This window comes from Callospermophilus lateralis, chromosome 7, assembly GCF_048772815.1.
Source record: "Callospermophilus lateralis isolate mCalLat2 chromosome 7, mCalLat2.hap1, whole genome shotgun sequence".
Classification (NCBI taxonomy): Eukaryota; Metazoa; Chordata; class Mammalia; order Rodentia; family Sciuridae; genus Callospermophilus; species Callospermophilus lateralis.
In genome coordinates this window covers 95,407,045-95,427,762 of record NC_135311.1, presented here as the reverse complement: position 1 = coordinate 95,427,762, position 20,718 = coordinate 95,407,045, and the positions used below count along the sequence as shown (strand labels likewise).

General features: G+C 35.9%; 1 protein-coding gene and 1 non-coding gene across 4 annotated transcripts in view; one reads left to right on the top strand and one right to left on the bottom strand.

Moving 5' to 3' along the window:
* The window catches only part of Patj (PATJ crumbs cell polarity complex component), a 345,826-nt gene that overhangs the window by 66,656 nt on the left and 258,452 nt on the right, over nt 1–20,718 (top strand). For all 3 annotated transcript variants that reach the window (XM_076860270.2, XM_076860269.2, XM_076860271.2), the window contains exons 16-17: nt 2,274–2,435; nt 6,272–6,403. In XM_076860270.2, the coding sequence (XP_076716385.2) occupies nt 2,274–2,435; nt 6,272–6,403 (294 nt within the window). The remainder of the gene's footprint in view (nt 1–2,273; nt 2,436–6,271; nt 6,404–20,718) is intronic.
* Nucleotides 19,136–19,206, bottom strand: Trnav-uac (transfer RNA valine (anticodon UAC)). Its single transcript has one exon. It is a non-coding gene; the product is annotated as a tRNA-Val (tRNA).

Here is a 20,718-nt window from a genome sequence, read left to right as displayed (position 1 = left end):
GCCATTTCACTATGTGTTTGTGATGATCTAACAAAATGCCATCCGTGTATGCTACACAGCCTAACCTTACTGAGAAGAGCTGGCCTCGGTATCCCCATGACAAAGTCATGTTAACAAGCTTGGGGGCTGAGATGAGGATTCAAGGTAGTAGTATAGGGTGACAGCACTTGGGCAGAATTCTGTGTTCTGGAAGTGTGTATACACATGTGTATTTTCTGATGAAAAGAGTTGGATAATTGAGACTTTACAGCTTTTAAGAAGGTCTCAAGTTGAGGGACCTTGAGAAATATTGTGAATTTTAAAATAATAATTGGCTGCTTCTGAGTAACTGAATATAGACATAGAAGGCCTCTGTAAAATTAGCCAAATAAAGTCCTTGACTTGTGTGTGTGTGTGTGTGTGTGTGTGTGTGTGTGTGTGTGTAATGTACTCCTTAGAGCTTAAAACCAGAAACACAAATATGCTTTGGGGTTAGAACACTGTGCCAAGTCTCAGCCCAGAGCAGCCATTTACAACAGCCATAAATCCCCTTAGATAGGAGTTGGTAATGGGAAATGTGACCAATCCCTTTAGTAAGAGAAAGTAGTGAGGAGGACTACCAGGCACTGCTGTAATAATTGGAGACAATTCAAATTAATAAATAATGAGCTAAATAAATATTTAAAGGTACTCCAAGATAAAAACCCGAGAAGTGACTTTCTAATTTGTTCAAGTGAAGCACAAAATAATACTTGTGTATGGGTAGATTTCCTGCTTTGATCATATCTACTTGCTATTTTTAATATGGGTTGCTACCCATTTAAGTGACTTTCGGTCTTTTTGTGCTTATATCATCAATTGGTACTATGGATATGGTGTGACCAGTGATGGGTACCTCTCAGCCCTTTCTTGCATAAAGGTTGACTTACAGTTCTTCCAAGGAAAAACCTTTTGTCTGCTGACAAACCTGTTGTCCCCTGGACCCCTTCATTGTCGTAAAAACTGGGGAGATGATATTTATTTTTCCAGTAGAGACAGCTCCCTAAAGTGCATGTGGGTCCCTCTACCATGTGGTGCTTTCTTTGTAAATAATTAAGTGGCAGGGAGATATCTGGCCTGATGGCTAAGTGCTGGGTAGGTTACAGGCTTGAGAGTGGTTCCCAGGGATGATGTCTCCAGACTCCTCCCGCTGCTGATGAGATGCTTCCAGCAACCCAATGTACTTAAATTCTCTGGTGCAATGACAGGTCTGTGGAAAGGCTGTTCCCAGTAAAGTTGGCCCAGTCAGTTATCTGAACATTAGCACTATACCTGTCAGAAATTAATGCCAGCTAGAAATTTCATTAAAACTAATAATGTTGCTAAACCCTCCCAGGAAGGTAGGAGTCAGATATGAAAAGATTATTGTGCCTGAATTTTGTCCATGCCTCAGCTTTTGGGGAGGAATAGACAGGTTAGCTTTTAGTGACCAGTAGTCAGAAGTTAGAGAACTCTTTAAAGTAATAAATGTAATCTTTCTAAAATCATCTTTGGTGCAAAGTATTATTATCACTATATACCAAAATGATATGGAATGTGGATAATTTTTCACGAGGAAGATTAATCATTAGTAGGGAATAGTTCTCTTTTTTAAACATAAAACACTTGAATGAAATAACTTGAAATTGACACTTCCTACATAACTTGATGGCTGCATCAGCAAAACTTTACAAGAATGGAGCTGGAGCGAGTTATGCATATTCCTTTTCTATAGAAGCGATTTTTCTAGGATTGTATTAAGAGTGAAAGGATGTTGAACTGATGTTAAATTTTGATAGCCATGCATCTAAGATTTTATCACCTACACATTGTAAGGTGAGCAGTTTTTAACAGTCTTTAGTGTTAACATCTATAGTGATATTATTATTCTTGTGAAAGGAAATGGTCTTGATAAGGCTGTAAGTGATATTTAGTGCATTTTAGGAGAGGTAGGTAGAAGTAGATGAGAGAACACAATACTGGTGCACCCGTAGGAGAAGCCATGGAGCTGTGAAGAATCAGATCACTCATCTAGTAACTTGTACTCTGCACACGTTTTATAATTCATTCATTCATATTCAGTAAAGATTCAGTCTTAATTTTGATAAATAGGATTTCTAACATTTTTAGGGACTATTGAGTTAATATGACTAGGTCCTTTGTTTAAAGAGAGCATAAATGATATCCCATTCAAATTCTGGTAGATTGATAACAAGAGATTTTTTGTCTCTTCATTTGGGGCCTCCTCAATGATCACTTACCCCTTGTCCTTCTAGGTCAATGGTGTGCAGCTTTATGGAAAATCTCGCCGAGAAGCAGTTTCCTTTCTTAAAGAAGTGCCACCCCCATTTACCTTGGTTTGCTGTCGGCGGCTATTTGACGATGAAGCCTCTGTAGATGAACCAGTGACTACTGAAACCCCTCTTCCTGAGATGGAGGTACTGAATGCATATACTACACTTCCCATAGGCATGCACATTCAGTAAGGATACCCAAAGAAGGTACTACAGGGTTAAGGGAGGAGGACTAACCCTGCTCCACTCCTTTATATTTGACTGAGGCAAACAGTGCATCGTTTTCAGGTTGTTATTTTCACTTACCATCCTAAAACTCTTTTCCTCAAAGTGTTGGTGACATTGATGTGCATGCATTTTGATTTTAGTAATTGCCTGCACTCATTGCTTTTAGCTCCTGGTTCAACTCAATTCATCTTAATAAGGTTAAGATTTTGGTGGATGTTGAGTATCTAATGATCTTTTCTTTCTCAGAACCTTAAAAATAAGAAGATGTGTGATCAGTTTTGAAGTGATTCTAAAAGTTGCCATAAAAACTTTTAGAAGGCCAGAGAATGAAATAACTTTATCTGTTGGAACTCTAAGAGCATTGTAATTTCAAAAAGAGTTTTGAGCACATGTTTTGCCATCGTGAGCCCTTGGTAATTGCATGTTTGTGCCACTTCTGTTTCCAGACGCTTAGGTTATAATTCCATTCATACCAGCTTAGATGCACGGGCTTCCTTTCTACCTGCCTTTGGTCAGGATTTCAAATTACATGGACTCTAATCCTGCCTTTAGCACTTAATATTCATGAATCTTGGGAAAATAACCTTGTTTTCTCTTCATATTCTTCTGAAAAATGGTGCCCTGATTAGAACTTACACATCTCATGCATTTATGTAAGAAGCAATAAATGTGCAAAATAAATAATATGTGCAAAGACCTTCCTGTGATGGCTTGAGTGTGGAAAGTATGCCACAAAAGTTAGTGATCAGTTTTCTTGACTGCTGCAGTCCACCAAGTACATTGGAATCTAGTACTAACTTACAGTCACAGATCCATCAGTATGTATCCATCTTGTTTTTCCAAGAAGACTGTCAGTGCCTCGTGGTCAGAGGCCAACTCTTAAAATTATTATTATTTTTTATTATCTCATAATGCTTTTATTCTGTACTGGGCAAATAAAAAGGAATGTTTTTTGATAATTGACAATTTTTTTTTAATGTTTATCTTTTGCAAAAAGAAAAAAAAAATCAAATATGGAACTCAAATGCCAAACTTTTGTGACTTGCTATCCTTAATGAAATGAAATATGGGTGGTGGCTTCCCTTTGAGGGCTGATAAAAATGCCTTTAATCTAATCCTATAGGGTGTGTAAATCACCAACCCAGCTTGCTGACTCTGTGCTCCCATCTGTCATGCTTTACCACAATGGGTGAACAACAGCTTGAATTATGCCAAATGTCAACCTGGCTGCCCATTAGTTGATTGCTTTCCATTTTGTAAATATAAGAATTATGCAAAATTGATTATATCAAAGTGATATATTTCCGGTTGTTGCATGATATCTTATGCACCTGGGATGCCTTGAAATTTCTACAAACTTGTGTTAATTGTATGTGGTTTCCTAAAGTCCTTACTTTCTTTTCCATCTATCTCTTTTTTCACTTATACTGATACCATCTTATTTTATTAAACTATCTGGTTAGGTGGCTCAGCCAAAATTCAAACACTCATTAATCAGTGAGGGTATTAAGTTCCCAGTAAGACATCAATCATATTGTATTAGCCACTGGAACTGTGCATTTTATTGGAAGATATGAGTGTTTTCTTTTTAACTATATCACCTCATCATATCAGGCTGAAATATGCAGAGGTTATTGATCTACTTATTTCAGGTTATATAATCTAAGAACAAGGAAATTGTTCCTATATTCAGATTCCATCTTCCATGGATTGGATGTTGATCTTCCATGTCCTACCAGCAACTTGCATCTGGACCAGTCCTAATTTTGGGGGTTGGAAACTGGGGATTAATTCAGGGGTTCTTTACCACTGAGTCACATCTCCAGTCCTTTTTATTTTTTGGTTTGAGACAGGGTCTTACTAAGTTGCTGAGGTTGGCCTTGAACTTGTAATTCTCCTGCCCTTCTGCCTCAACCTCCTTAGTCACTGGTATTATAGGCATAGGCTGCCAGGCCCTGCATAAGAATGTTTTTGTACTAACTGTGGTGCCTTCCTCTTCAAATTATAGACTCTGCCTCCCTTCCTTTGGTTCAATTAAATGAGTTTTCTTATATGGGTCACTCAAAATTATTTTAGTAGAAATGATACATTTTCATTTTATATTCTGAGAACAAACCCAAAATTTCAAGAAATCTGCTTTTAAAACTTGTTATTTAGTATATAACTTTATTAAGAAGGAGTTTTAAGAGAAACACACTCAAAAGTAGATGATTAATTAATGCATTGGACAGATATTTATCCAGAGCAGGCAGGCAGTAGGAGTCAAATGGCAGTCTGCAGGGGCCCTCACAGAGCCTCCATTCTAGTTCAGGAGCCAGGCATTTTGTTAGTTATGAGGGCCATAAAGCAAAAGAAGGTATTTCTTGAGTGTTATGCAAAAGGTCAGAGTTATGTTGGGGAAGATAAACTGGATGACAACAATATAATGCTATAAATAAAAACACAAGGGTTATGAAGTAGGCATTGTCCTCCTGCATAGTGGACTCATTGATCTTTTTGTTTAGCTTCCTGGAATTCCACATAGCTGTGGCTATTCTTTCTGAAAGGACAGGAAGTCTAGAATAAAAGACTTTGGATTGTCAAGTCAAGAAAAGTATGCTAGGCACTTGGCCTGGCTTTTCCTCTAAGATCAGATTTTCATTATTTCAACTCGGTGATTGTAATAGCTTTCAGTCACTGTGTCAAAATACCTAAGCAGAAGAGCTTAAAGGAGGAACATTTTATTTTGGTTCATAGTTTCAGAGGTTTCAGTTCAAGGTCAGCCAGCTCCATTGTTTTGAGCATGTGGTGAGGCAGAACATCATGGAAGAAGGGCATTGGAGAAAAGCTGCTCAGTTTATGATGGCCAGGAAGCAGAGAGATAGCAAGCAAGGGGCCAGGGGCAAGATACACCCCTGAAGAGCATGCCCCCAGTGGCCTACTGCCTCGAACTTGGCCCTACCTCTTACATTCTCCACCACCTCTAATAATGCCATTAAATTATGAAGCTAGCGGTGGATTAATTCACTGATGAGGTCAGAGCCCTTGGGATTCAGTCACTTCCCCTAAGCCCCACGTCTGACCATTGCTGAATTGGGGACCAAGCCTTCAACATCTGAACCTTTGGGACATTGCAGATCCAAATGATAATGTTGATTTTTACATATTTTTAGAATCACACAATGCTTAAGGACTTGGATTTCTTTTTTCTAACTTTATTTTTCTAGTGAAATCCCCCTGTGAATTGAACTATGACATTTATTAGCTAGCAAAGTTTTATTGAAAGGACTCAACAGAAGTGATTTCTCTGTGTCCTGCTCTGGATTCTCTCTGTGTTGACATTGTCTTCTGTCTTTCATTATAATTATGAATCTAGGTATTGCTTTTTAAATATCTTGTATGTTTCTAGTTTATGTGATGTTTTTGTTTGTACTTAAATTGCATATTTTTCCTTTTATGCTTCTAATGGGATGACAGAACTCATTGAAGTATAAGAGGTTAGTGTTATACTTTCAATGAAAAATATATTTTACATTAAAAAAAACATTGTATGGACAATCTGCATTTTTAAATGCTTGAATTTTTAAGAACATCTATCTCATCCTAAATTGTGTGTGCCTGGTGCATGCCCCTTTTTAAAAGAACAAGAAGGAAAACTACCCATGTCAAAGAGAATTCCCAATTTGAAAATAAGCTGTGAGATTCCTAATATTTTCATTCTTTTCAGGAAAGAAAGGACTGTTTGGAAGCAATTATCTTCTTTGGTTTTTCAGGTTGCAAACAGGATAGATGTCAGTCCTGAAGATGAGGATGATGGGGAATTAGCTTTGTGGGCTCCTGAGGTCAAGATTGTTGAGCTAGTGAAAGACCATAAAGGCTTGGGGTTCAGCATTCTGGATTACCAGGTAAAAGAGCCTGTATAGAGGTTGATTTGATTTGCTGTTGGTTGTTTCTGTTTCTGTTTTGGTTTGGTTTATATTAAAGTTATGTGAAGTAGCAATTGTTTAAGGTACCCGTTTTGACTTAAGCAAAACTGAATCCCAAAGAAGGGATATGATACTTCCAATCGTTACCTTTAAAATCAGTTGCTCTCATAGTGCGCATCTATTAATCTCAATGAATAAGTAGAAATATTCTTGGTGAGATTACATGTTTTTATTAATATATATATAACATCTATGCATTTACATACTTACAATCACTCTGGTTCTAACTAAAGTTACTGCTCCCTTTTGGAAGGGAGGTGAAAGATCATGATTGAACATCTATATGTTATACAGTTTACCAGTTACTGCTGTGTTTTTAGACTTCTGATTGTTTGGGAGAATTAAAACTGTTAGCAAAAAGTCTTTTACCTCTTTAGATGCATATTTTAATACTTTAGTGCTTCCTAAACACAGTGTGGTTTGATAAAGCAAAATGTCCTCTGTTGAGACACATAGAATGCCAGTGATATAAAAATCAAATTTTTTTTAAATACGGTAAGGCAATTGGGAACAAATTAAAAGAGAAATACTTTGAGCATTATGTCAGAACATTAAATTCTTTTTTTGTAAGTGTGATTTAAAGGTACTGAAATAGATTATATGTATTTCATTTTTGCTGGCATATTTCTGTGCCAGATAACCCTCTATGTTGTTAGAATTACTTTTTGGAGTATTATTGAATTGTGAGTTGGTGATTCCAAATGAATATTTTGGAAAATATTTTTATCAAGAAATATCAATATGGTAGAATTCTGGAAGTTTACATATTGGTTAATATTAGGCCACATAAAGCAAGTAGCAGGGGCTATCTCTTTTCTCCCCTTCCCATTGTAGCCCTATTATCTAGCATCTAGTAAGTGGTTTATAAATATTTGTACAATAGTAAAGTTTAGATTAGCCAAAATTAATTGAATTTGGATGCACAAATTCAATGGGCATTTGTTAACCATTCTGATAACTAGGATTTAACTTAGAAAGCATCTTTCAGATATGGTCTCAGATGTTCAGCTACTTTTCCATTATCATATAATTCTATGTATTTGCATTCTTTTATACAGTAAGTATTTACATCCTAATGGTTGCTTTTACTTTCTCATGGACATTTTCTGCAAGTTTTATAGTTTGAATATCATAGATATTAAAACAAATGTTTCAAAATTTAAAAAATAAAACTTCAGTGAAGGATGAAAAAACAAAAATCCCTTGATAGTGCTTATTACTTTAATCCCTAGTCGATAGGAACATCCCTTTATCAGCTCTGTGCTTTATATTTTAAAAAAAAGTATAGTTTTTTTAACTGGAATTTTTTTTCTTCACTGCATCTGTATAGGTATGCATTCTAACTTCTCTTACTTTATTTATAAAATTTTAGGTTTGTTTTTTCTCCTCACATTCCTCATAATCATTGGCACAATACATTTATTTATTTCTACACAAATTATATAAAATAATTTCCATGTAAAATAGTATTAAATATTCTGCCTGCCTTTGTGTTTCTTGGAAAACTGATAGAAAAAAATACATAATCTCTTAAATCTGAGTGTGTGTGTGTGTTGCTGAGGACTGGAACTGGGTTTCTTGGATACTAGCTGAGTATTCTACCGCTGAGCTGAGCTACATCCCCATACCCCCTGAATGTTATTTTGATTCAAGTGAAAGGCTTCACCTTATTTATTTCTGAAGCTAAACCTTGGAAGAAAGAATAGTCAGTTTTAAATTTTAAATTGAATGTTTTTCTTAAATTTAATCTTAAGTATACTCACAGATGGGCTTAGCACCTTTTCACCATTTGTCAATGGTACGTAAAACTGTTATCCGTTATGACATTCAGATGACAGGTAAACATAATTTAAAATTTGGTTTTGTGCAAGTTAATTAATCGATTATGCCATCTCTTGTTGTAATTAGGTAATAAATTCCAAAGTTCAAGAATATTTTTTGCAAGGCCAGACAGAGGTTTGGCAGAAGCCATGAAAGGCCGAGTTCCCTGCTATTACCGTATTCAATGTGTCCTGAATGAATTTATTAGGTTGCAGATTCCTGCCCTACCAGGCTTAGCATATTTAGTGTAAGAAGTAAGGTAGGAAAATTTTAGTCACAAGGAGAAAGTATTAGCGTGGTAGAGCATCCAGTTTGTTCATTCTCAGCAGTAAAGAGATTGTACTTTTATCTTGGGATATTAATTTAAGTTAACCACTTTCCTCACTATGGGTTTTTCTCAAGAATAACAACTTACTGAAGAGCCTGGCAAAATTATGTACATCTGTTCCATTTATGCTTATGTAGTTTCTCATCTATAAGATGGGGATTATAACATCTAGCTAGAAGAATTGTGTAGATTAAGTGAATTAATGTGTAAGCAGTAGGAAATGTTATATTATTGTGGAAATGTATTATTTACCATCATCTGATTTAGAAAATGAACACAAAGTTTTAAAAACTATCCTCAAAGATTATGCCATAAAACAATGTTTGAACTCTATCCGTTTTTAACTAACTAGTTATTTTAAGAAAAAAGGCTTTGTTTAGTGGAGTCTAAATTTAATTGTAAAATTGCATTCTAAAATGCAGCCAACTCTTGATGAGCCATATGTGAATTACCCAGTTGTGGATTATTGGGCAAAAGTATGCTTTTTACATAAATGAGAAGAACTTTAGGAAAATATGAGTGAGCAAGATGAAGGATCTTGAATCTGTCCATGAAATGATGGTGGGGGGGGCTGACTGCACAGGTCAGTGATTCAGAATATTGATAGAAGTTGCATCAAAGAAAAAAAGCATGCCTTTGTTTTAGTAGCTTTTTCCATTGCTGCAACTGAAAGACCTGACAAGAACAATTAGAAGACAAAAAATTTATTTTGGTGCTCTTGGTTTCAGAAGTTTTAGGCAATTGGTAGCTGACTCCATTTCTTGGGGCCTGAGGTGAGGCAGAACATCTTGGTGGAAAGGTGTGGTGAAGGAAAGAGGCTCAGGACATAACACCAGGAAGTAGATAAAGAGTTCTCTTCACACCAAGGATAAAATATAAACTCCAAAGGCAGGATCCAAAGACCCACCTCCTCCATTTGCACCCTACTTGCCTCCAGTTACCACCCCATTAATCCTTATCAGGTGATTAATTCACTGGTTAATTTAAGGCTCTCATAACCCAATCATTTCACCTCTAACTTTTTTTTGCATTGTCTTCACTCATGAACTTTTGGGGGACAATTCACATTCCAAACCATAGCAGTTTTTCTACTTGAAATGAAGAAGCTGAGTTCTACAAGTCAGTGCTGTCTATGGCCAAAGAGCAAAGTGGAAATTCTTCTCCATGAAAGGCATTTTAAATTAGATTGGGGCAAAGGGAAAAGAGAAAATAACAGGGATGACAATAAATATGCACATTGTAAATTTTTCCGTAGATTTTAGTGTAGTAGCCTTTGTGACTTTGATTTGAATAGAGGTAGAGTATTCATTAGTCTCAAATATACCTAGGCGTTACCCTGTGTAGTAATTCATTAAAATCCTGCCTGGTATGTGTACCATACTGGAAAATTCACTGGTTCCTGTGTAACTAACTTCATGCCTTATAGGATTAGGTCATGGAAAACAATGAAGCATGTAATCTGTCAAGAGCATTAATATTATGGCGTGACTATTCTGTTTTTGCACAACTTAACTCATCAGAACTTGGTTTTAAGTTTTTATAGCTTAATTCTCACCAGGTTTTAGATGAGATTTCTACATCATGCCTTAGTTATATTTTGGTTTTCAGTTTCGTAGTGTGATATTATGTGTGATGTTTATTCCTCCGAATATTGTCTTTATGAAATATTATTAATATTTTAATACTAACATTAATATAAATATAATAATAATAGGTAACATTTATTGAGTATTATGTGCTAGTAAACCCTAATAGGCCCTGTTCTAATTGCTTTATATTTATTAGCTCCTGCATTCCTCATAAGAACAATATGAAGTAGGTAGAATTATGACCCTCATTTTAGAAGTGAGGAAACAGGCACAGAGAGGTCAAGTAACAAGTCTAAGATCACACTACTAGTATATGGTAAAATGGAATTTGAATTCAAGCAGTCAGGCCTCAGATCTTTTTTTTTTTTTTTTTTTTTTTAGAGAGAGAATTTTTTTAATATTCATTTTTTAGTTTTTGGTGGACACAACATCTTTACTTTTTATGTGGTGCTGAGGATCGAACCCAGCGCCCTGCGCATGCCAGGCAAGAGCGCTACCACTTGAGCCACATTCCCAGCCCAAGCCCCAGATCTTACTCTTTTTAATCATAATGCCCTGTTATTCCTTTCTTTGTAAATCGTATTTTCATATGCCTTTTATTATAGGGCATCACTATAGTCAACTTACTACAGCAGATCTTCCTGTTTTTCCAGCTTGTAAAAAATTTCATATTTTAAAAACTAAGCTACTAAATCGTATTCTCATTTTTAGTGTTTATATGAAAGTTTAGTAAGTATTAAAAATTAATTAATGTAGTGTGCTCATATGCATTGTGTAAGAGGTAGTATTTATTGTTTCAGAAAAAAAATAATTGCACATTTAAGAATCCTAAATTAGTGCAAGTAATTTGTTGTGGGTTAATGTTCAATAATGAAGCAATTATTAGGTAGTCTGAGAGTGTAATTTTTAATTTCTACCAAAAAGCTTGAAAAAAATGTTAAGCTATATGGATTTTACCTTCAGTTGACCTTATAAATTAAACATGGCAAGTGGATATTTTCTAGTGTTTTGATTTATGCTGAACTTTGAATAACCCCTTATGATTATAATTCACTGGAAATGTTTGACATTAGCCAATTTTGAACATTAGCCATGATATTGCCATCCTTGGTACTTTTGAATTTCAGTGATTTAGAAGGTAAAATTTATTAACTAATAATTCTCCTCCCTCCCACATCTTGTTCTTCTTATCTCTCCTCTCCTGACTGACTCAGTTTTTACCCAAGCAGATATTTTTGAAAGACTTTGGGTTTGTCTCAGACATTGGAAGAGATAAAAATAAAAAGCATCATACATAGTACAGCAATTTAGAGGTGATTCATATTTAAATACTGTTATTAATGCTTTAAAGATTTGTTTGAAAGTCCAAAGATAAATGATGACTCATTAAGAATAATAGTGAAAATCTCCCTTTCTATAAAAATTATCAATTTCTCTTAACAGAAGAAGTGGGTTATAAAACCAAAATAGTATGAAGGTAAAATATTGGAGTATTGCTAAGTCTTTTTTTTTTTTTTTTTTTAAACCAGGCTTGAACCCACTGAGCCACATCCCCAGCCCTTTTTATTTTCATTTTGAAACAGGGTCTCACTAAGTTGCCTAGGGCCTCACTAAATTTCTGAGGTTAACTTTGATCCTCCTGCCTTGGCCTCCTGAGCCTGTAGGATTACAGGCTTGTGCCATCAGGCCCGGTTCCCTAGAAATTTTTTTTACAAAAGATTTTTGAAGGTTGTATGCAGGGATCATGTAAATTCCACAAATGTGTCTTAAAGTTGGCTTTATTTGTGTAACACACTGACTTTCTGAGCACACTAAATGTTCTGTCCAACATGGGTATGACTAAATTGAAATACGTATTCATGTGGGAAGGAAAATGTAAAATATGAAAACACTCATGTTATTGTGATGTGATTAATGAATTTTTACTTTTTTCAATAAAGTAATTTCCTTTTTTTCTTTTCTAAACATTTAAAAAATAAATTCAAATTTACAGAAAAAAAAACCGGTAATACATGCACAAAGATTCAAAGGTACATAAAGAGATTCTGTGACAAATAAATCTTCCTTTGACTATAAACCTTCACTTCTGTTCCAGGTAAAAATGACTGTTTTTTACGCCTATCCTTGCACAAATATTTTATGTGTATATGGTTATAGAAGTAATGGTTTTGTTATTGCTTTGTAATGGTTTTTATTTTTTGACACATAAATGGACCCTTTACTTTTTTTCTTTTTTTCTCAGTTATATCTTCTTTCATTTTGGTGTTTATGGAGCTATCTATTTACTTTAAATGACTGCATAGTATTTTAGTGTTGATATACAATAATTTATTTAACCAGTCTTGATATACAATAATTTATTTAACCAGTCTTCTATGCCCAATTGGTGTTTTGTTTTGTTGTGGTATTGGAGATTGAACCTGAACACTTTAATCGCTGAGCTACATCCCCAGTTCTCTTTTATATTTGTTTGAGACAGGGTTTCACCCTGAGTTGCTGAGGCTGGCCTTGGATTTGTGATTTTCCTGGCTCAGCCTCCAGATTTGCTGGGATTACAGGCCTGTGACACCTTGTCCAGCTTAGTTTGTATTTTAAAAGAGGCTGAGGTAGATATCTTTGTCATGTTCTTTTGTTAAAAAGTGACAGTGTCTTATGGTAAAGTCCCCAAAATAAAATTATTCATCAAAAGTACATATATCTTTTAAATTTTGCTACAAATTATTTGAACATAACTATGAGACATATATCTTAAGATCACTTAAAATTGGTACTTCTTATGTAGAATCATTTCTTTCTTTAAATAACTCTCTTGGAAAATAGTGTGAGCAGGTGTGTAATTCATAAATTTGCTGATGGTTTTCTATAATATAGACAGATTAAGTGATAGCAATATATAGCTATCAATTTTGTTTCAGTTTTATATATAGTGGTAATTAATTTATTTGCCTTTGTAGCTAGGAAGCTATAACGTATTTATATTCACACCATAATATTAGTGCCTCAAAGTCTATTCCTGTTTCCTCCAACTTTAACCTTGTTTATCAGAAATTTGAGTTTTAAAATGTTGTTGGGGGAATTAGGACTTGAATTTTTGCCAAGAGACTTGAGGTTTTGAAGGATTCTTGGTGTTGGCTGGTAGCATTCGGTAGCTTGTGGAAGCCCAATGTCTTTATGATCATCTTAGATAATTAGCATACAGAATCCAGGATATGGAATTAGAGATACTGACATAATTTTAACATACAGCAGAACACAAAATAGTGCCATTGAAAAGTCTGATAAGAAGCGATACTTTCTTCAGAATCTAAATATAGAGGATAGTCATGTGCTGCAAGTCAGACGGTTTCACTTCAGTGCTCAAGTGGTCTTGTAATGTGGTCACTGGCGTCTGGTTTGTGGGTTTTGTTTGCTTTTGTCCCACCCACCCCTGGATTTCTTTGGCTTCATTTCATTCATGTAGAGATTGGTATAAGCAAAATGCGGTCAATCTGCTACCAATGGCAGCATTCATATTCTTACACATATATTATATAGCATAGTGTTGAAAAATCACACAGCTGCGTTTAAAGGTCACTTTTTGCTTAACAGAACTTAGGGGAACTGATAAAGGCTACTTTTTGCCCATCCCTGATTCCTGTCCACATTTATTTTTATTAACATCAAAGTACTGTAAGCTCCAGTGCCAACTGGGCTGAAGATTTCTTTTCACAGAGGATTTGCTTCCTTTCCCTCTATGGGAAAGTTCTGTATCCTTTAAATCAATTTAAGCTGCTTCATTTGAAAAATAATTCTTCGTAGTGTGTTCATGGAGTGGATTGATGATGGCTACTGGGGAAATTCTCTCATGGTTTAAATATTGCTTTTCAAGCCTGCGAAGTGGGTGAATGAAGGGAGTCCACTCCTGGTGTGTGGAGTTTGTAGTGTGCTCAGGATGACGACTGACTTCCAAAACCCTCAGTGCAGCAAGACTAAAGGCATCAGGAGACCAGAAGCCACTTAATAAGAGATCAAAGAGGCTGTGTGTATATCAGCTTGAAATCCAGATAGTACAGATCAAAAGCTTGCCTTAGTGAGGCAGCTGCAGGGGGATGAAGTTAGCAGGAGGCCTCAAAGATCTTAAGTCAGGCCTGATGTTGAACTTTGCGGGAATTTCATGGCTCTGGAATACAAATTTGGGAAAAAAATCTCATTGTGTGTAATGGGAGTGAAAGAGAATAGTGGGTAAGCAGCAAAATGCCTGTCAGCTAGACAGTGTGTGCTCATAGGGTAGCTTTCCATTTAACAAACGTGTCTCCACATTTGTTTCTGCTTCACCCTAGAAGGCACTGCTGAGGAGAGAAGCCTGAATGTGATATATTGGCTGTATTACCTTTAGTGAGTATTTCAGAAGTGGACAACTATAAATATTAGTGTTGATGAAATGACCGTGGAGAGCCAAAACATGGGCATAAAGATACTCAGATTTACTGTAATACCTGGTAATCACGACTCTCCTATGAAGTGCTCAAGATATTCCAGGAAGTTAGTGGATATGTCTTGCAATGCATCTGTGTCTCCCATGTAATAAAACAAAAACGAAAACAGAACAGCTATTTAAAAAAAAAAGAGTGGATCTAAAGGAGAAACTTGGTCTCTAGAAGTGTCTCATCGCCATCCTTCTCCTGCCTCCAGACATGGCTTTATTTTGGAAGTTCCCGCTTGATTTTTATGTCAGTGTTGAGGCCCACAGTAGATGAAAGCCAGCCTTTCCTAGACTGTGGCCGATGATTGAAGCAAATCAACAAGCAGGTGCTGGGAATCTCTTTTTTACAAGGCAGGATGGTCAGTACTGCTCTTTTTGCTTGTGGATGTCATTTGGACCCAGGTGGTGATCTAGGAAGGCTAAGCTTTCCAAGTGAGACCAGGAAGTGGTGCTACCTCCTCCTAGTACCAGAGGTTCACTCTGTTAATGATTCATGACAGGGGATTGGCTGCTTGATTCCTACATGCCATTTCTAAGGCTCAAGTTCACCTTTCAGCCCTAATCAGGTACTACACTTAGCACTATACCATGGTGAACATGTAGTATATTAAGAGCACTGGCTTCCCAGTTAGGAACGACCCAGAGGCCCTGGTTTGTACTCTGGCTATGACATACTCCTAGGACTTTGGACAAGCTTATAAGTCTTTTCTTATTCTCAGTGTACTAAAACAATAATCTCCAAAATAAAACAATATTTTCTTTACAAAGTTATAAGAACTAAATAAAGGAGCACTTATAAATACCCATATTTTTCTCTGCGCAAAATGACAACATTTTGGTAAATGTTACCTTTTACTAAAAAACAATGGTGATGATGGTGGTGGTGATGATGAAAATTTTTAAAATATAAACTCATCACAGAACTGCTTTGCCTGTCATTCATTCTTAGCTTTCAAAGAAATTGTTGTTTTCATAATGCAAGCTGGTATGGAGGATATATAGATGGAAAAAGCATGCTCCCTTTAAATATCTTATGTACAAATGTTTATTGAGCATCTCCAGTGCATCGGGGAGCTAGCAGTGAAAAAAACAAAGTTCTGTCTTCATGGAGTTGGAATTCAGTTAGGAGAAGGAGGTAGACAAATAGCTACATGTTGCACTGTAATAAAGGAAACAGTCTTAGGTGCCATTCTGTAGGATACACTATGGTTTTAGCAATGATGGAAGTAAGATCTAATTCTGAGGATTATTTCTTAGCAGCCAAGGTAGCTTCACAAGGCATTGAGGCTGGCTGTGTAGACAAGTGGGTAGTGGATATTCCAGGCACAGAGAATGACTGGAATTGATGTTAGTCCTGATTTCATGTCTTTGTTTTTTTTGGTATCTGTGAAGAGCTTAAGTCTTTCAAATTTTATTCTGTTTAATGAAAAATCCTCTGAGAAACTTTATGTCCTAATTTTTTACTTAGAAAACATGACCATATGATGATAATGGCAACAATTATGTGCTGCTTTCTCTGTCCAACGATGTTTACAGCACTTTATATATATTAGCTAATTTAATCTTTTCTACAGCCCCAGGAGGTAGGCCCTGTAATTATCCTCGTGTGATGGATGAGGAAACACACTGAGAAGTCAAGGAATTTGCTCAGGACCACCTGAGTAGGAAGTGGTGGAGCTGAGTTCCTGAGTCTGTGGTATGGAACCATGAAAGTATGGTCCTCAGACCAGAAACCACACCGATTCTTCCTAATGATGGCTAAACTGAAAAATGGTAGAGATTTCCATTTTATTTTTCTGGAGAGACAAAACAGTTCTGAAAGCTTTGTTTCACATTATCCTTGAAGCTTATGATACCTTTCCTTTACTCCTCCCACCTGGGGCAAAGCTCTGCAGAGATTTGATGATTTTTGCTGCCAGAGTATAAACTGTGTGTGCTTTGAGTTTCCCTGTAGGACTCCTTGGCCTTTTTTCCTATATAGTTTCAAAGTTAGCAAAGTATTCTATGCATTGTGTGCCATATATCACAGAGTATCGGTTGACCTTTCAATGATTAAAAAACAAAACAAAACAAAACACACTATAGAATCTTTCTAAGAATGAAGGGCATCCTATGTCCTTGATGTGGCAGCTGTGGTTGTCAGCCTTCCAGCCTGAAGATGGCTCCTGTCTTTCACTTCTGCTAAAGGAGAATGAGGACTGAGGGTGCCTTGCTGTTGTGAGCCACTTTTTTAGTACAATCTGGAGGTTAGAGGTCACAAATCTGGAGAATATAGGTTCAGCTCTGTATTAACATATATTATATATATGTTATAATATATGTTATATATTATATATATTATATCATATATTAACATTTAAGTGTGACATCACAAATTATAGTACTGTTGGTCTCAGTCATGCATGTTCAGTTGAATTTAGCATGCAATAAATTAGATGGAAACTGATAACTCCTCAAACCCATATATCCTGCTAACTTTTTTTTCTCTCCCTGCATTCTGTTCCTCCTGCCTCAGCCTCCTGAGGTTGGTGTGCACATCCTGCCTGGCTTACTAGCTTCTTTTCTATCTTTCACAGTGATCATAATAGCAGTGTTTATGAATTGATTACTGAGGACTTACTAGAAACTTTGCATGCTTTATCTAATTTAATACCTTTAACAACTCTAAAATCTATGCTATTGTTATTTCCATTTACAGACGAGAAAGTCAAGTCTCATCAACAACTTGACCAGTATCACTCAACGAGTATTTGTTTGGGTGAAGTTGAGTGATTTGTGTAGAAAATTAAAATAAATTCCAAAATTAATATTTGAAAAATTTTAAGTTTCACATGTCTATAATTTCCCTGAATCTTAATAACTTTCTTTTTTCTACATTTTGTTGGTGCATTATAGTTGGGATGGGATTTTTTTGTTACGTATTCATACATGAACACAAATAGCCATATAATTTGGCCAGTACCGTGCCCCAGCACTCTCCCCCTCCCCTGTTTCATAACAACTTTCAATCGATTTTTTTTCCCTCTGAATATGCGCGGCTATTTTTAATATATCAGTTCATTTTCTACATTTAAAAATATTGTGGTTAAATGTATATAACTTAAAACCTACCATTTTAATCACTTTTAAATACAGACCAGTAATGTTAAGTATATTCACATTTCAACTGATGTCATTTTGATTATACTGCTGTTAACTGTCTGCTTGGTGGTACCTCAGGCATTTCAGCCAGATGATAGGGCTTTCAAATGAAAGGTACTTCTGACTTGTTTTGTTTCATTTTGTTTTCCATAGAACCAAGCAAAAGTCCTGTACCAGGAGTAACTGATAAACAGACAAACTATTACAGTATAGTGTAAAATTTTCAAGAAATGAAACACTCAAAGAACATATCTAATGACCAAGGAAAATATCTAATGGGAGTATAGAAGGGGATAAGAGAAATAACCCCTTCAAGAAGTGATTTCTTTGGGACATCTGCTGAAACCAATTTAATTATTATGTTGAAAATAGATTTTTAAAGTCCCAAGTTATACAGAATAAAATGAGGTACAAGCTTATGTGATTTTTGTTTCCTCCTTAGGATACATTTTGATCTGCAAGTTTCTCTGCCCACTTGTCTTCCATTGTACTTTAATTGCCTTATATGCTGTGCTTACTGTGCTGCACAGGGACCATTTAGTTGTATGTATGATGCGTGGAAAAAAATCTATCCTTAATGTCTAATAGTGTTAGGAAGCAATAATACACAAGAAGCCAGAAACCATATCTGTTTAATCTATCTTGAGTGGACTGAATGTATTTTGTGGGCACCCACTTTGAACATGATGGTGTTGTGGTAATTGGTATGATTAGTTGAATACTTTGCTATATTGTAGAATAGTTAAGAATACAGTTGGAGTCTAGATTAAGATAGCTTGCCCATTATTTAGTAACAATCATTTAGTTATTACCTTACTTCACTATAAATACAGAAGAACCTTTTTGAAATAATTAAGTACATCCCACTCTCTTAAACCAGAACTATTCTAGTAATTTTCATTTCAACTAATGGTCCCTGACATGTTTTGTGTTGCTATCTTAAAATAGCAAGCAGGGAAAAATGCGTTTTATGTTTTGTCTAATAGAAAAGGAGGGTACATGTTATCATAGATATTTTGTTGTTTGCTTGTTTTGTTTTGATGGACAATACCCAGGAAGTTAGTCTTATAGTTATGGTCTTTTTATGAATTCCTAAACATTGGCATTAACTAAAATTATACCATATTTGTTACCATAGTGTTAATGCATTGTCAATGCAGTGTTTTGAATTAACATCTTTATCTACTTTTTTCTTCTTCTTTTCTTTGAGCCAGGACTTCTCTATGTTGCTCAGGCTGGCTTTGAACTCTTGGGCCCAAATGATCCTCCTCCAAATGATCCTTCAGCCTCTTTTTATTTTTTTTAATTTTTGGTGGTACTGGGGATTGAACCCAGGGCCTTGTGCATGTAAGGCAAGCACTCTACCAACTGAGCTATATCCTCAGCCCCTCTACTTCAGCCTCTTGAGTAGGTAGAAATATGTGTACACAACACAGTACCTGCCCAGTATCCCTAGTTTTGTTTTTCCAGTAGTTTTGTGACTGTTTGATAGAAATTAAGGACAAAATTGACTTAAGATACACTGTTAAATTTAGTTAATAGGATCATAGAGCTGGGGGAAGGATCATAACTCTTGTATCCACCTTCCTCATTTTACACTTGGAGTAACAGACTTAGAGAAATGAAGACACTTGTGAAACTGTATAAAGCCTGTTGGGGACAATCCTGCAGCTTAAATCTTGCTCCCCACCATCTTCCTTCTTTTTTCTTTTGTGGTGCTGGGGATTAAACCCAGGGCCTTGTGTATGCTAGGCAAATGCTCTACCACTGAGCCACATCCCCCAGTCCTTAGAACTTGTCTCTTGAATTCAGTCCACCTTCATCCTGTAACTCGTAGGTTGAATATCTGTGTTCTTTGTCTCTTTCTCTCATTTTTCTCCTTTTTAAAAATCTCTTAGTTCCTGTTTTCTGACTGGCGTTGCTCACAGTGGAAATTTTAATTCATGTCAGCTGTGCACCAGAGCCTTTCCAGAAGACTCTTACTACTTAAGATGTATGCATCTCTGTGTGTGTGAAAAAACGTTGCCTTCGCTGCTGCTCTTATTCCATTCCTTTTTTTGCCTCCCTCCAGAATGAGAGTTAGCTCCTCCCTTTTAATCTGTAATCTCCATTTTAGCAACTTCCATGAGATATTATTTTGAAAATTTATTTAGCTATTAATTGTTTTATATCATAACTTAATACTCCTTAGCTCAGGTGATCACGGCCGCACTTGCATCCTAAAGAAACTCATACCTGGTTGCTGGCTGTTCCATAGCTTCTTCTCAGTTGACTATTGCTTATTTGGAATACTCTTTCAATCTAATATTACATAGCCAAATATTCCTTGTCCAGAAACTATGTAGATCCTTTAGAATTATTTCTGCAACATAACTTTCTCACAAACACATACTTGTGACAGGAAGCTTGAAGCCTACTTCTGCAATAGTGTGTACCCATCCTGACTTCCCTGGTTAGGAGGAGGTTTCTTTTGTGGAGCTAGCTGATGTTTCAGAGCTGGCTGATGTTTTTCTGGTCCTTCCCTGGAATTGTTTCATTCTTGGTGAGGGACTCTGAAATACAGCTGCAGAGCAGGTGTTTGGTACAATGAGCTGCTCTACAATACAGTACAGAATTTTGATGACATACCAGTAAGGCCTTGGGAATGAACCATATTACCCCTCTTGAGTTTATATTTTAATACACTCAGTTGACAGTATCAAAATTATCAAAAATAAACAAATTTGTAGCCAAATTTTTGTCTGATATAATCTAAGGTCCAGCTCTTGGCTATCTTGCTATATGGTCTCTGAATCCCTATCCTTTACTTAATATCTTAAGTTTGGGTGTTAAATGCAGAGTGGATTTAAAATTAAAAAAAAAACCCTGAAAATTATTCTTTATTTTGATTGTG